The sequence below is a fragment of the Scyliorhinus canicula genome, chromosome 10 (genome assembly GCF_902713615.1).
Source record: "Scyliorhinus canicula chromosome 10, sScyCan1.1, whole genome shotgun sequence".
Lineage (NCBI taxonomy): Eukaryota > Metazoa > Chordata > Chondrichthyes > Carcharhiniformes > Scyliorhinidae > Scyliorhinus > Scyliorhinus canicula.
In genome coordinates, this window is record NC_052155.1 from 180,517,776 (window position 1) to 180,535,073 (window position 17,298).

General features: G+C 44.1%; 1 protein-coding gene across 1 annotated transcript in view; it reads right to left on the minus strand.

Moving 5' to 3' along the window:
* The window catches only part of atp9b (ATPase phospholipid transporting 9B), a 340,330-nt gene that overhangs the window by 19,216 nt on the left and 303,816 nt on the right, over positions 1 to 17,298 (minus strand). Inside the window, exons 19-23 of the mRNA XM_038810251.1 lie at positions 12,381 to 12,551; positions 9,755 to 9,853; positions 8,066 to 8,155; positions 4,857 to 5,001; positions 2,227 to 2,291 (exon numbers count right to left, since the gene is read on the minus strand). Coding sequence (XP_038666179.1) covers positions 2,227 to 2,291; positions 4,857 to 5,001; positions 8,066 to 8,155; positions 9,755 to 9,853; positions 12,381 to 12,551 — 570 coding nt within the window. The remainder of the gene's footprint in view (positions 1 to 2,226; positions 2,292 to 4,856; positions 5,002 to 8,065; positions 8,156 to 9,754; positions 9,854 to 12,380; positions 12,552 to 17,298) is intronic.

Genomic DNA, 17,298 nt, shown 5'->3' on the forward strand with positions numbered 1-17,298 from the left:
TTAAATAAAAACATTTGGCTGTTGAAACGATCTTAATTTTTGTTGCATTTCTCACGCTGCCTTTTGATAACATTGGGAGAGAGTAAAATGCACCCATGTTGCGTTCTCAGGTAAATATAGAAAGTATATAGAAAGTACACTGAGAAATGAAGCGCATAATCATCGAGCACTCTGTTAAGTTGTTAACTACTTAATATAATAGGAATTGCTCGCTACTGGAAGGTGACTTTGGCAGCACAAACTAGCCAAAATTGGGGTCTTGTTTGGCCCCTGTCCTTTTACTCAACACGGGTGAGACAGGCCTCAGCACAGATATCACCAGCAGACGTGGAGCTGACGGGATGGCTGCATCAGTCAGAAATCCTCAGTGGCCCCACCTGGTGGAGGCAGGCTGAAGATACATACGAAACAAACACAGAAAATAGAAGCAGGGGGAGGCTACTCCGTCATTCATTACGATCATGGTTGATCAGCAAAATCAATACGCTGATCCAGCCTCCACCCACACCCAACCCCCCGCTATCCAGTGATCCCTTTAGCCCCAAGAGCTATATCTCACTCCTTCTTAAAATTATACAATGTTTGGTGTCTCTACTTTCTGTGGTGGTGAATTCCACAGATTCACCACTCTCTGGGTGAAGAAATTTCTCTTTACCTCAGTTAGGACTATGACACATAGTTCTGGACTCCCCCACCATCGGGAACATTCTTTCTGAATCTACCCTGTTAGAATTTTATAAGTTTCTATGAGATCCCCTCTCATTCTTCTAAACTAGAATGAATATAATCCTAGTCTCTCCTCATATGACAGTCACGCCACCCCAGGAATCAGCTTGGTAAACCTTCGCTGCATTCCCTCCAAAACAAGAACATCCTTCCTCAGAGAAGGACACCAAAACTGCTCACAATACTCCAGGTGTGGCCTCACCAAGGCCCTATATAATTGCAGTAAAACATCCCTGTTCCTGTACTCAAAACCCTCTCCCAAGATCATGGAGAGTATTTTTCACTCCCGAGCGGATTGATGCCCTTCTGAGAGGGCCCACCTACTTCATGTGACAGATCATTTTAAATATGAAAATTGCAGGTCCAATGATGCATGCAAGGGTCCCACTTGTCAAAATAAAATGGACATTGAGGCATTGCATAAGATGCTAAAAAAGGATTTACAGGAAGATGTCAGAATGAAGAGGTCTTAATCATCAGGTAAGGCTGACTACACTGGGGACTTGAAAAGGTTGAGGGGTGACCCGATAGAGGGCTTTAGAATTATGAAGGAATAGGGTAGGCGTGAACGAGACCCAGCTTCCAACCTAAAATGCTGCCTAAACTGCCTCCAGATCTTTGCATGGCCACCACCACGGGACTCATCGAATATTTCCCTAGAGCTATCGGGAGCAGTGCCGTTGCCAGCGCCTGTAACCCCGACCCCTGCAACCCACCTCCATCCTCACCCAAAAAGCCAACTCCCTGTTCCATCCCGGAACCTCCTCTGCATTCACCGTTCAATAATAATACATCAAATTCGCGAGGCCCAACACCTCGCCTGCTGTCCCCTCTGCAATATCACCTTCCTAATCCTAGCCACCTTCCCCACCCAAACAAACAAGGAGATCAGCCTGTCGACCCCCTGAGAAAAAAAAACATTGGACAAAGATTGTTTTTCTTTGGGAAGACAAACCCAGCGGTGATTAAAGAGATAGCCACAAATACACCCAATAGGGAATTCAGGGGAAAGAGTGGAATTTGCTGCCAGAGTTGAGGGAAATCACATCGATATCTTTAAGGGGAAGCAAGATAACTGCATGAAAGGGAATAGAATAAAAGGATATGCTGAGTGGGTGAGATGAAGTAAACAGAATGGGAGGAGGCTACAATGGATCACAAATGCCGGCACAGACTGATTGGGTTGAATGGCTTATCTCAGTGTTGCAAATTTCATGTAATTCTGTTTAATTATTCCAAGTACAATTCACAGAGCAATAAGGTGTCAAGAATGGTGCCTGTGAACCTGGTAATTTTCGGTTTAAGATGGCAATTTCTATAACATGCCTGTTCAAAGCTCATTCACCAGTATTAGGTACATTTCCTTTAGTCCTGTGACAAAGAGGGTGCACAAAATAGATGCTGCTCGTGTATATTTTTAAAATTCACTTATTTCAAAACTGCGGCCTGTGATTTTAAGTCGCTCAGTTGTACACGAAACATTGCACAAAAAATCATTACTTTTCCTTCAATTCCAATCCCACAGTCCGCTGCTTGAATCATGCTGACGTCGTTACCTCCATCACCTGTAAAATAAGACGTTACTAAATTAAATCTTTCATTTAGCTGCTAATAAAAATGAAAATTTAAACAAGTATCGAACCATCCTGAAAGGGAGCTCAATTAGTTTCGGGAGTCAAAGAAAATATTTAATTCACATAGGCTTAATAACACACACACACACATATATTACACGCACAAGACTTTTCCAAGCTTCTGGCCAATCTTCGAAATGAAACGTGTTTCACTGCATTATGAAATTCCTAATATGCTCTCGATCACTTGCCCTGAACAGCAACATCAGTGCCACCTAGTGGATTTATAATCACATTACATTCCAAAGAAGCAAATGCACCAACAAAATTTCAAAACATTTTGAAAAAAAGGATACACTCACTATAAACCTCTGGTTTGTTACCGTATTATTTCTAAATCCCATTTTTGGCATAGTTATATATTTTCTAGCAGACGTTTTCCAGCTAATGGTTACTCGATTGCCAAGCAATATTTAGACATCTGCCCAACATGGGAGGCCACAGAATTCCTACAGTACAGAAGGAGGCCATTCGGCCAATCGAGTCTGCAGCTACCCGAGTGCCCTGCCTAGGCCCACTCTCTCGCCCCATCCCCGTAACTGCTCCTAACCCGCATGTCTTTGGGCCGTGGGAGGAAACCGGAACACCCGGAGGAAATCCACAGAAACACAGGAAGTCCATACAGACAGTCAGAGCAATTCACACAGTCACCCAAGGTCAGAATTGGACCCACAGAGGCACAGCTAACCACTGTGCCTCTGTAACACCAGAGACGACACTTCTGGATTGATCACTGTTGCAGAAGACGTTTCGTGAGTGGCAGTCCCTTCCGCAGCTGGCACAGATGAATAGGTTTTGGTCTGAAGTCAACGCGTGGTTTTTACTTCCATCGGGCTCACTTTTCCACCATTCTCGTCACCTCTTCTCTCCGCTGCTTTTTCCATACCCTTCCCGATTGCTCATCATCAGGCACTCTCGTCAGCAGCGAGGATTTCCCATACAGACTCCGATCTGGGCCAACTTGGAAGGCTTGCTTGTAGACATCCGTGTATTGCAGATGTGAGTGATCAGTTGGTCTTGTGCTGATAGCAAGCTCAATATAGAGCAAGTCTTTGGGGATGTGACTATCATTCGTTTGGTTCACATGACCCAGCCACTGACGGAGTTGCCACTGACTCAAGAGTAAACATGTTGGGGATCGCTGCACACTGGTGTACTTTCATGTTGGACAGTCTGGCGGGAGATGCCTGTTGTGTTATGTACTCTAGGATAACACAGGCTGCCACTCGATGCAGCTTTGACCAAAAGATACTCCAGACTTTAAATAAGTTCAATGTGATTTATTGAACCATTAGCACAGTTTTCTATGAGTTCAACTCTCCTGCTCATCTTGCTACAGTAACTCAGTCTAACTAACCAGTCTGCTCTAAGCCACGTGGTGGGTGCGATGCTTCTGACCTGCCCCTGTCCTACTCTCGAAGTGTCGCCTGTGGAAAGAAACAGAGCATGTGTGCCCTGTCCTTATATATGGGTTGTGCAATGCCCCCTTGTGGTAGTGTCACCTATGGGTGTCTTGACTGCCCATTGGTCGTGTCCTATTCTATGTGTTCATTAGCTGTATGTCTGCATGTCATGATGTCTCTGGTGCTCCCTCTAGTGTTTACCTAGTCGTAATGTATTTACATTAACCCCTTGTGTATTTACAATGATGCATATCAGCACAATGCCCAATATTTGTCTGGGGCACTGGAGGTGGAAGTCATTGAGCATATTTTCTTGGCTTGCGTAAGCAGTCTATTCCTCACTAATATAAAGAAGAATTCTGAGAACTCCTCATTTTAACAATACAAACTATGAAGAACGGTTTTTAAAAAGTGATAAAATGGAAGGAATTTCCTTTCTCTGGTGGGTTCACGAGGTTGGTGAACAGAGATATCGCATGTTCATGGTCCCAGTTTTGAATACAGGTTGAAAATCCCATATCCAAAATGCTCGGGGCAGAGTGTGTATCAGATTTTTTGAATTTTTGAATATGCTGTGCAGGTGCGGCGTGCATTGTGAATTGCGCATACTGGGAACTGCGCACATGCAGCACACGTTGGGAACGGCGCATGCACAGAACATTGGGAATTGCGCCTGTGTGGTGCGCGTTGGAAATTGCACACGTGCAGAACATTGGGAACTGCACATCTGCGGCGAGCTCGTAAAAAAGGACAGATAGCGGAATTTTTCGCTTTTCAAATTTTGGATAAGGGATACACAACCCGTACTGAGATTCATATTCGGAACATCAGAAATAGGAGTAGGTCATTCGGCCCCTCGAGCCTGCTCCACCATTCAACTAGATCATGGCTGATCTCTTAACTCAACGCCAATGATGAGCAAGAAACATTGGAAAATTTTCACAAGATAAAAGTAATTGCTATCCTGAAGATGAGCAAAGTTTGGACAAATCATCTTTTAAGGTCTCCAGCTCCCGCACAAGGCACAGAGTCATGAATTTGCATTTGCGGCTCAGGGTTGAAAGCCAAAGAAGGAAGATTGATTCCAGCTTACCTATTGCACACGTGCGCTTGCCTGTATGCAGTTGCAACAACTTCACAATTTGAGCCTTTTGGGTGGGAGAACATCGGCAGCAGACAACAGCTGGGCACTGGCATGCAAGCTCCACAAATTCATGCTCATAATATTTCAGACAAACCTAGAGAGGCACAAATAAAGCAAAACTCTAGAACAATGCCTGCACATTTTATACATCACATATATATCTACATATATATATCATATTATATGCTGACAACATTTCCGACAATTTTATTAGCCATATTAACCTGCACCCTTTCAGACAAGCATGAGAAAAAGCTTAAATCAAATATCGTAAAAAATGGGCTTGGGTGTGGAAACGCTCAGTGTGTTCTTCTGCCGTGTGCTGAAGTAGGAGTGACTGCTGATTGACCACATCAGGCTATGCTGGTACCGGAAATGCTGAAAATCCTGCTCACATTTCAATGCCTGTGGATTATTTTGAGATTTCCAAAAATTATGTACAATGGATATAGATCAGTGTAAAATGCACAAGAATTTATGTCTGCCCTATTATGCCAATGTGTTAACCATTATTAGTACAAAGGAGTCCACATTATAGTTGTTTTCATTTCACCAGTTCTAAAAAGTGACAGAAATGGAGAAGCTTGTCCAACTGGTCTATACAAGTGTCTATGCTTCACACGAGCCTCCTCTTAGCCCACTTCATTTACCTCTATCATCATGCCCTTGCATTCCTGTCATTCTCATATACTTGGTTAGCTTCCCCTTACTTTCATCTGTGTTACAAGAAGCTGCAAAGTAACTAGACTTTACTCCTGATAGTACGTAATTATTCTCGAGGCATTTCAAAGATGAAAAAATGTTTTGTTTTTTTAAGTGCTGTTTTATGCTTATATTTATTGCACCGTATTTTAATGTAGTAGGCAGATTTTCACAACTGTATGTTCTTAGAGAGAGGAGAAACAGAGAAAGTCCATCTCATGTTGCACCAGCATGTCCCTTGGCATTAAATCCACAACTTGTAAAGTATGAGCAATTCACTTCCAACACAATAGTGCCATTTTAATTATGCGCTTTGAATGTGGCTGCTGCTCATTTATAAACAGATTTTATTAAAAATAAATAATCAAGCCCTGCAGGTCTCAAAACAATCAATATGATCTAATGACCCTAATCAGGAATATATTTACAAGAATTGCCATCAAGCGTCTGTTTAAGTCCATTGATGCATAGTGGCCCTTTAGTGCAAGGAGTTTAAATCCATTGTTTCAATGAAGCCTATATTTTCAAGAGTAAAGACATTACAAGATCTCCTTACAGCTGTAAACCTCATCAGCATTACAAACCTGAGAGAAATAAGTGTTCCTCCAATTCCGGTCTCTTGGGTATCTCCACTTTCTTTCCTTCCTCCTGTCTCTCTCTCTCTCTCTCTCCCCCCTTCTCCCCCCCCCCCCCCCCCCCCCCCCTCCCCAAGCCCTGTACCGCTTTTCCTTTTCAGATAACAATCCAATTCCCTCTGGAATGCCTCTACTGAATCTGCCTCCACAGCACTTGCAGGCAGCACATCCCAGAACCTAACCAACCCTGTTGCTTCTTTTGCCAATTGCTATGTATGGGTGCCGTCTTGTTCTTGATCCTTCCGCAAATGGGAACAGTTTTTTCCCTTTCTACTCTGCACCAAACCCTCATGATTTTGAATACCTCAAGTCTCCTCTTCAAGGAAAACAGTCGCAACTTCTCCAATCTGCCAACATCACTGAAGCTCTCCCCACCCCCCTCCAGTGGTGTTCGTACCTTCAGTTCTGGAGGAATTCCCTCTCTAAATCTCTCTTCCCTCTTTTGAAACACTTTATAATTCCAAACTCTGACTGAACTGTTGATCATCTGGCTTAATATCTCATTATGAGATTGAGAAAACTACCGATTCTTGCTTAACTAGGGGTAGGCAGGAATGTGGAGTTGAGGTTAGAATCAGATCAGCCATGATTCGGATGGAGTGGCCTACTCCTGCTCCTAATTCGGTAAATTCCTATGTACTGCGAAGCATTTTGGGACATTTAACTATGCTTAAAAAGCATTATGCAAACACCAGCTGTTGTTGTCTTGCAGGATTCCTTTAGTAAGTTTCAGAAAGTGAAGAGGCGGTAATCACTTTCTTTGCGAGAAGGCGGTCTTTCCATTTTGGGGCATATCTTAAGCGTGCACACAGCTGGAATCACAGGGGTTCACCCTTTACAACGAAAGGATATTCTCAGAATTACACATCAATTAGTCATCTTCATAGGCATCTAAGGATTCTGTCTTCACTGAACGGTTTCAATGAATCTCGATTATGCTCTGACATAGTGATCCGGGATTGGGGGGCATGCATAGAGTTATGCAAGCCGTTCCAGTTCGCTGTTCCTTCTTCATTTACAAAATAACTTTTCAAGTACATATACCAACTAGCTTTTCGTAACAATATTTACAAAGGTTTGGTGGGGTGGGGGGGGTGGGGGGGGGGGGGGGGGGGGGGGAGAGAGAGAGAAAACTACAGGAGAGACATTGATTCTTTTTACAAGCCGGTTTGCCTGAACTCAGGAACTTAAACTGTCTCATTAAGAATTTCACAGATTTCAACGTGAACTGGTCTTTACTTTTGGCCCCTCAGAAAAGGAACTGAAAACACAGAAATACAGCAAGATCCGATGATGCAAATACCTGACGGAACTAAAAGAGTTATAATGACACCAAACCTCCCCCCCCCCCCCCCACCTGCCACCGATTATTTCAAACACTAGAACAACAACTTGCATTTAGATAGCGTCTTTAACATAGTAATCAGTCCCACGATGCTTAAAGGGAACATTGTAGAGCAAAATATGACGATGAGCCACATTAAGAATGTTAGGGCAGGTGGCCAAAGAGATGGTTTTAAGGAACACCTTAAAAGAGGAAAGAGTGGGAGGCAGATGAAGGCATGGTCACTAATGGTGGAGCACTTAAAAAAATAAATCAGGGTTGCTCAAAAGGCCAGAATTAGGTCACTGTCAAGAGAGTATTCTGCAAAAAGACAATTTAAATGTGATTAACCACCGACCACAAAGTAGTTATGCAATTATTATTTATTAGGAAGATTAAAAAAAAAAAATTCCTACTAACTAGGAATTGTTACACGACGACTCCAGAATTCCAGAAACATCTTGGCGCGGTATTCTTTGGAAAATTGTGAGCCATACCTCTAGAGAATCTCCTGATATAACCAGTGTGCAGTCATGTTTCCTCCTGAAAGCATTCAGCTCCAAATGAGCTTCACCACGATTCATTACCTGCAAAGGACAAACCTCTCATTCACACTTTCCGTAAAGATAACGCGGTGACAGCAGGTAACAAAGCAACAATGCACATTCTGGTCAGGGGAGAAAAACTGATCAGAATTTGGTCAATCTGGTCCCAGGTTCGATCCCGGCTCTGCGTCACTGTCCGTGTGGAGTTTGCACATTCTCCCCGTGTTTGCGTGGGTTTCGTCCCCACAACCCAAAAGATGTGCAAGGGTAGGTGGATTGGCCATGCTAAATTCCCCCTTAATTGGAAAAAAAGAATTGGGTACTCTTAAATTTTTAAAAAAAAATTTAGTCAATCGAGCTCAAACCATTGACGAACAAACTACTGCAATGACCACAACACAAATACACGGATCATGGTCATCGCCAAGTGCAGTGGGTGCTTTACAATCCTGAGTAAAGGCTTCTGTGGCTTCAATTAACTTTTATATTGAAGACCAAACCTCGCTTCATTCATTCAAACAGGCGATGGGTGCAACAGAGAAACGTTAATTCCTCAAAAGGATGTTATTTTCGGTTGCCCCAGGTCAGGTAAAGCAAAACCTGCACTGAATGAACAAAAGTTCTTCAGAAGCGACCATCATCCAGCATTAGCTGTGTTTTCCCTCGTGGTTACAGGAGCTGACTCACCCCTACCCTCTAGTGGATGGAAGGTTTCATTCTCTGTTGTGCGTTTCAGATTTTTGTGGATGTATTGATCCCCCTCCCACCACCAAGTTGAAAAAAGAAGAAACAGGATAAATACACTGGGAATATGAATCGTTCCTTTTTGGTATAACTAGGTTTGTTGCACTGGCTGATATATTTTAAAGTAACAGTCACAATACCAAAGAAAGTAATCCTGTCCAGAAAAGTGAAACTAATTAAACCAGGTTTAAATTTTTTTTGCATCTGTAATGATTAATTTTGATACTATTGCAATTTGATTTTAAAAAAAAAATATGCTTGTGCTATTTTACTGCTTCAGGGTGAATGCCAGTGAAAGTTTAACACTAGCGTTGCAGTTTAGGGATAGATATGGGGGTCATGTCAACAATACTACTTACACAAGTAGGTTTCATTATATTGTAAGGAATTGCTAACATTGTTCAGATTTCCACTCTGCAGTTCAATGCGAATGAGTACTAAGGGTGCATTTTTCCATTTGCCTAACACTAAAAAGAGCTCGGTGAGAGGCGTTATCCTGTGACAATGCTATAGGATGTTGCAGCCAAATAAACAGGATGATATGGCGAATTCACTTACAGGCTCTGGAAAACATGGGGAAATTGGAAGAACATTTGTGCAGATATTTAATTCATGAAACGGGCTATTAGCTCACCTGGCCCATACATTTAAATAGGTTTTGCTGTATTTCCACGAGATCAAGTGTAGAAGATTCAGCCACAACTCAACTTCTGCGCCATGGAAATGGAAACAATCATGTCATGAATGACATGTTTTGTCACAACATGAGCGCTTTCAGGCAGCTTGCAAGAGGTGTTCATTGTGTAATATGTGGCAGAATATTTGTTCAGAAAATTCAAAAAATGTTCTTCAGATCATCTAAACAAACTCTCTCGAATTTGAATCAGTTGTACTTACAGGACGGAAGATGTGGACATCCTGATTCCTGGACACCAGATGAGAACTTTTTGCAATGCAAGTCGCTGTTTCCAGTTTATCTCCAGTCAACATCCATATCTAGCAGAAAATTCCAAGAAAAGCTCCCATTAAAATGCACGTGAACAGAACCTTAAAATAAATTTGTTCTCTAACGAAGGTCCAAGAGACAAATTCAACTGGGGATTTGTGCGCTCAGCAATGACATTTAAATGTGAAGGGGATCCTGTGGAATTACATGTTATGATTGGTGGTGGTCTGGAGATGGGACTTGTGTTTCTCCATCTGCTTTACACAAACTTACCAATCACCCACATATGACTGGTAAATTACGGTAAACGATACAGCACAGGATAGCTTAGCAGACATATCTACTTTAGGGATTCAGCAACGATTGCTCACAAGGATGACCGCTGCAATTCCTGTACACAAACTACCGGCTGCACATGCTGCTCACTATCTGCGGTGCCCCATTTTATATTGTCCATTTTACTACCATTTCCATTAAGTAATATTAGAATTCTGATTAATATGGTTGGAGAGAAAGGATCTTTTTTTTTTTTTAAAAGTGTCCTGAGAAATGCATCATTTGTTAACTCTTCCAGATCATAAAGTCCTTAGAGCATTCAAAGGGTTACTAATACGTATACAACTTCATTTGAGAATAATAATCTTCACTATTGTCACAAATAGGCGTACATTAACACTGCAATGAAGTTACTGTGAAAAGCCCATAGTTGCCACATTCCGGCGCCTGTTCGGGTACACCGAGGGAGAATTCAGAATGTCTAATTCACCTGACAAGAACGTCTTTCGGGACTTGTGGGAGGAAACCCGAGCACCCGGAGGAAACCCACGCAGGCACGGGGAGAACGTGCAGACTCCGCACAGACAGTTACCCAAGCCGGGAATCGAACCCGTGACCCTGGAGCTGTGAAGCAACAGTGATAACCATTGTGCTACCATGCCGCACGGTGGATACAAAACGGGCAGATCCCCCAAACAGAGAGAGAGAACCCAAAGACATGTCCACTGTAGATGTGATGTACCAGCCTCCCCGGACAGGCGCCGGAATGTGGCGACTAGGGGCTTTTCACAGTAACTTCATTGAAACCTACTCGTGACAATAAGCGATTTTCAGTTCAAATTTTCATTTTCAAGTGCCATGTACCAAGAATTCTGCTGATGGTCATAAATGTTAACGCCCCTCAAACCCCTATTGGTGTCTCCTACCAGCTGGTGCTGGGATCATTAATATTCAAATAAGGTCACATCACTGCAGAAGAACTGCTCAAGCAGAATATACAACAACTCATTTCAAAGCGAGCAGGACACAAACAATCAGGGCCAGACTTTGCAATCGACTAAAGTCACATTTAATGTTATTTTCAGTAAACAAATATAAAACAAAACACATCTTTACTGTTCTGCTCACCCAGCGAAGTAACAAGCTAATCCACTTGCTGAAATTATACACTCTTCCCTCACACAACATTACCAAGATCTATGAAGAGATGTGCTTGTGACATTTACATGTGGCGCGATTATGCATACACTTCACCCAATTCAACTTTGAATAGGTACTATTGCATACACATCTTTCTCATTAAGTGTTCTTCAGTCTTGGCCCTCTATCAAATCAGAACCAGTGATGTTTTCCAATTATTTGACTTCAATTAATTAAAGTCTACCTCAATTTACATAATAAAATAGTGAGACAAGAGTGCTTAATTTATCTCAGAATATTCTGCTTAAATTGCCCATAATGGTTCACACTATACATCACGGTTACATGACGGCTATAATTATCTGCATTATAATTGTGTTTAATACCAAGTCCCTAGGTCCCCACACACCTAAATTGAGCAATAGAGGGGTAACCAATATACATTTTCATTCTTTCATGGGATGTGGGCATCGCTGGCTGGGCCAGCATTTCTTGCCTATCCTTGGTTGCCCTTGAACCGAGTGGCTTGCTAGATCATTCCAGAGGGCATTTAAGAGTCAACCATGTTGCCGTGGATCCGGAGTCACACGTCGGCCAGACCGGGTAAGGGCGGCAGATTTCTTACACTGAAGACTTCAGTGAACCAGGTGGGTTTTTATAACAATTGACGAAGTTTGCATGGGCATCAATAATGGATTTTGAGAAGTCTTTTAACCCTGGAATGAGTAGTGGGGTTTAGAGTTCCACCGAGTGGAGCAAAATAGCTGAAGGATCTGTCAACAGCGGTTGGACCAAGCCTGAAAGGATGCAGAAAATGTCAGTGCACCAAAACCTGCACTTAGGTATAAAGTTGGGGGAGATCAGTGCTGAGAGTGAGCAAGATCATAAAGGGGTTAAGTTAAGGACATGACGTTTTTGAATGTTATACGCAAGGGAACAGTCAGTGTAGGCCAGTGGAGGAGGGGGGATGATCGACAAACGAGGCTTCTTGTGGGACAGGACAGGGCTGGGCTTCATTGTGTGATTGAGGACAGGCGATAGGGAAATGGGATAGGCACCGTATTTATTAGAACATAGATTTTTCATTTCATTCTCACCCTTTGATGTTTTTCAGTACAAGTAGCCATAAATTAAGATTCATGAAAATTGTGTAATTCTGACCTTTATCCCAGCATTTCTTAACATCTCCAGGGTGGGTCTCACATCTGCTTGGAGCTGATCCTCTACTCCAGTAAGACAGAGAAGTTCCATTTCTCGTTCAAGACTCTCCACGACAGCTGCCACCTTTAGCGAGCGATCGTGGACACTTAATTTTGCTTGGTTATATCGGTTCTGTAAACAGTACAAGGAAGCATTTTTATCAACTGATCGGACTGAGAGAATTTCAGTGGAAAATATTGAATGTGGGAGTGGGACAGAGAAATTCTTACTGAGTGTAACACTAATGAGCATTTGCACAGTGCCCTGTACATATTAATGGAGTAAAATACAAAAGAACTTAAAGTAAAAACAGAAAATGCTGAAATACTCAGCAACTAGTTCCAAAGAAAGTTCCTTGGCCTGAACCATTAAACTCATGTCTGCGTGTCTCTCTCTCTCTTCACAGGTGCTGCCAGACTTGCTGAAAATTTCCAGCATTTTAAAATTTTTATTTCAAATTTCTAGCGTCCATAATATTTTGCTTTTGAGGAGGGCACGGTAGCACAGTGGCTAGCACTGTTGCTTCACTGCTCCAGGGTCTCAGGTTCGATTTCCTGCTTGGGTCACTGCGCAGAGTCTGCATGTTCTCCCCATGTCTGCATGGGTTTCCTCCGGTTTCCTCCCACAGTCCAAAGACGTTCAGGTTAGGTGGATTGGCTATGCTAAATTGCCCTTAGTGTCCAAAAAGATTGGGTGGAGTTACGGGGATAGGGTGGGAGTGTGGGCTTAGGTAGGGTACTCTTTCCAAAAGGGCCAGTGCAGACTCGATGGGCTAAATGGCCTTCTATGTTACAGCGCAACATGACCATGATTACGTTTTTAATGGAAAAAGAGGCCTTCCTGACCATTCAATATATCTGTCCAATAATACTCGAATGGCAGCGAGCAGACATAACAATCTCATCTTAATCCCACCCTCTGTTGGCATATTGAGCTGGGTTGACTTGACTGCAGAAAATTAATCTTCAGTCAATAAGACTTGATTTATAAACAGAGGGATAGATAAAGAGTACAAACACGAGAAACTTATGCTGCTGGGGCCTAAACTGAAAGCAGTATCTCCAGTTCTGGGTCCGGCACTTCCAAGACGATTGCCAGGACCTCGGGAGGGGGAGTTAAGTTGCACGGAGTGACGAGAGAAGTTGAGATTGTTCTTCTTAAAGGAGAGAGGGTTAAGGGCAGATTAAATTAGAGGCTTTCAAAATCATGAACTGTTTTGATGGAATTAATGGAGGGGAACAATCTCCACTGATTAACCAGCTGCTGACCAAAGGACACAGATTTATGCCAACAGGAACAAAAGCCTGAGAGGTGAGAGGAGGAGAAATGTCACTTTATTCAAGTACAGATCAAGCTGCTAGAATTCAAGTTTATTCTTTGGTAAATCAATCGAAAAGCTGCAGATGGGGAAATTGGGTGCAGAACAATACCGGGATTAAATCTATGCCAGACAGTATGGCACCATATCAATCAATTTGGGGAAAAGAGTTCCAAAGATTTACGACCCACTGAGAAAAAATGTCTTCTCATCCCCATCCTGATTTTTAACCTGGTCTCCTAGTTCTAGTCTTGCACAGGGGAAAATATAATTGCAGCATCTACCCTGTCAAGTCCCCTCAGGATCTTACATGTTTCAATAAGATCACACTTAAATCTTCTAAACACCAGTGGATAATCGCTAATCCTTATTATTGTCACAAGTAGGCTTACATTAACACCGCAATGAAGTTACTGTGAAAATCCCCTAGTCACCATATTCCGCCGCCTGTTCAGGTACACTAAGGGAGAATTCAGAATGCTCAATTCACCTAACAAGCATATCTTTCAGAACTTGTGAGAGGAAACTGAAGCACCTGGAGGAAACCCATGCAGACATTGTGAGAATCGAACAGAGGACCTGGAGCTGGGAAGTAACAGTGCTAACCACTGTGCTACCATGCCACCTGGGGAGGTAAGGCTTCCTTCAAGCCAGAATTGAACCAGCGATCTAAGAATGCCAGCTTTGATCATCTACAGTCCTCCGCTCAACCACTTTAGACGATTGAAGCTAAATCTAAGTCCAGCACATCCACAGGTTTCCCTTTTTTTTTTATAAATTTAGATTAGCCAATTATTTTTTCCAATTAAGGGGCAATTTAGCGTGGCCAATCCACCTACTCTGCACATTTTTGGGTTGTGGGGGCGAAACCCACGCAGACACGGGGAGAACGTGCAAACTCCACACGGACAGTGACCCAGAGCCGGGATCGAACCTGGGACCTCAGCGCCATGAGGCGGTTGTGCTAACCACTAGGCCACCGTGCTGCCCTCACAGGTTTCCCTTTAACCATATTGCTTGTTACTTACTCACAGAACTCCAATACATTACTCAAAAGTAATTTCCCTTTCATAAAACCATGCTGACTCAATGATTGCACTGACGTTTCCCTCCCTGCTACAGTCCTTTTCATAATAAATTCCAGTGATTTTCAATTCATTTTCAATAAATGTTATTCTTCGTAATCACAAATAAAGCCGAAATCTTGCCTAGAAATTAAATATTGTATAAAAAATGCATACGTTACTTATTTTCAAGCATATAAACAATTTATTCTAAAATTCTGCAAGGTGATCTTCTGTATACCGCAGACACAGGGAGAACGTGCAGACTCCACACAGACAGTGACTCAAGCCAGGAATCGAACCTGGGACCCTGGAGCTGTGAAGCAACAGTGCTAACCACTGTGCTACCGTGCTGCCTGTTTCAAATAACACTACTGCAAATTGTCCTTGGGCTAACATGGAAGTCACTTGGGCAATTTATTATACAAAATGATATTGCAGCAGGGCTAGCACTCTTCTTTATTTAGTAAAATGACATTTGGAGGCTGTGATAAATATTGAGAATGAAGTTGGACATGAAAAGTAGCAAGTTACAAAACATCATTGACATTTAGTTCTTAAATTAATCTGTATTGATAATTTGAGGGGGAAAATGGCAATTCCTTACCAAATACACAGACATCTCAGTCTTTCTTGGGTTTCAATAAATGCTCATCAGTTCAACCAAACAGGGATGTTCTTGCAGGTAGGCTTATAATCAAGATTAAACGGGTTCAGTTTTGGTCAAAAGCAGAAAACACAGGGTAATTGCTCATAGCCTTTTCTCACGCTCAATAACGAAAACATGCTGTGACTTGTTCCGTCCTCTCTGTGAAACTGTCCAGTAGTTTGAGTGCATTAAACGGGTCAAAGTTAATAGAGAGTTGTGACTAATACTCTGCTTTGATTGCCAGTTCAGATTCAATTAAAAGCCCACTGATGTGATCTGAATCGCAGTTTTGTGAACACAGCGGACTTCTGCATATAAAACTAAAGAACTAGTCTGTTGCAGAAAACCTTACTGGAAAAATCTTCACCAGTGGGGAGAGAGATCCCATTGGGGGAGATAGTGGTGCAAGTGGTATTATCACTACTTGTAATCTAGAGGCCCAGGTTAATGCTCTAGGGGCATGGGTTGAAATCCCACCACGGTAGCTGGTGGAATTTACATTCAATAAATAAATGAAACGGTCAACGATTGTTGTAAAGATCCACGTGGTTCACTAATGACCTTTAAGGCTGGAAATCTGCCGTCCTAAACTGTTCTGGCCAACAGGTCACTTCAGATCCACCGTAGTGTGGTCGACTCTTAACTGCCCCTCTGCGAAGTAGCTGAGCAAGCCACTCAGTTCAAAGGCATTTAGGGATGGACGGCAAATGCTGGACATGTCAGCAATGCTCACATCCATGAAAGAATAAAGGAAATAAACACAGAAGGGGAACACGGGAAATTACAACCATTCCAGGACTATACAAATGCTTTAGCCTGAACCTCTGTTCCAGTCGGTTTAAGTTGTGTTCCATGTTTGTAGAGGTCAAGTGAATGGTGGCCATTGTAGTTTAGGTCAGAACAAATTGCAACAGGAAAACGGTGTCCATGATGCTAAGGACCATCAGAGAGAGCATGCGTACTCATGCAAGAAAAAGCGCGCGCACACGAAAAAGAGGGAGGGTGCTAGAGAGAACGCGTGAAAAAGAGAACGCGAGAGGGCGAGGGCGAACGCGGGAGGGAGAGGGGGAAGGAGAGAAAGGGCGAGGGAGAGAGGGAGGCGAGGGAGGGGGGGAGAGGGAGGCGAGGGAGGGGGGGAGAGGGAGGCGAGGGAGGGGGGGAGAGGGAGGCGAGGGAGGGGGGGAGAGGGAGGCGAGGGAGGGGGGGGAGAGGGAGGCGAGGGAGGGGGGGGAGAGGGAGGCGAGGGAGGGGGGAGAGGGAGGCGAGGGAGGGGGGAAGAGGGAGGCGAGGGAGGGGGGAGAGGGAGGCGAGGGAGGGGGGAGAGGGAGGCGGAGGCGAGGGAGGGGGGAGAGGGAGGCGAGGGAGGGGGGAGAGGGAGGCGAGGGAGGGGGGCGAGGGAGGGGGGAGAGGGAGGCGAGGGAAGGGGGAGAGGGAGGCGAGGGAGGGGGGGAGAGGGAGGCGAGGGAGGGGGGAGAGGGAGGCGAGGAAGGGGGGAGAGGGAGGCGAGGGAGGGGGGAGAGGGAGGCGAGGGGAGGGGGGAGAGGGAGGCGAGGGAGGGGGGAGAGGGAGGCGAGGGAGGGGGGAGAGGGTGGAGAGGGTGGAGAGGGAGGCGAGGGAGGGGGGAGAGGGAGGCGAGGGAGGCGGGAGAGGGCGAGAGGGGGGGAGAAGGCGAGAGAGGGGGGAGAAGGCGAGAGAGGGGGAAGAAGGCGAGAGAGGGGGAAGAAGGCGAGAGAGGGGGAAGAAGGCGAGAGAGGGGGAAGAAGGCGAGAGAGGGGGAAGAAGGCGAGAGAGGGGGGAGAAGGCGAGAGAGGGGGGAGAAGGCGAGAGAGGGGGGAGAAGGCGAGAGAG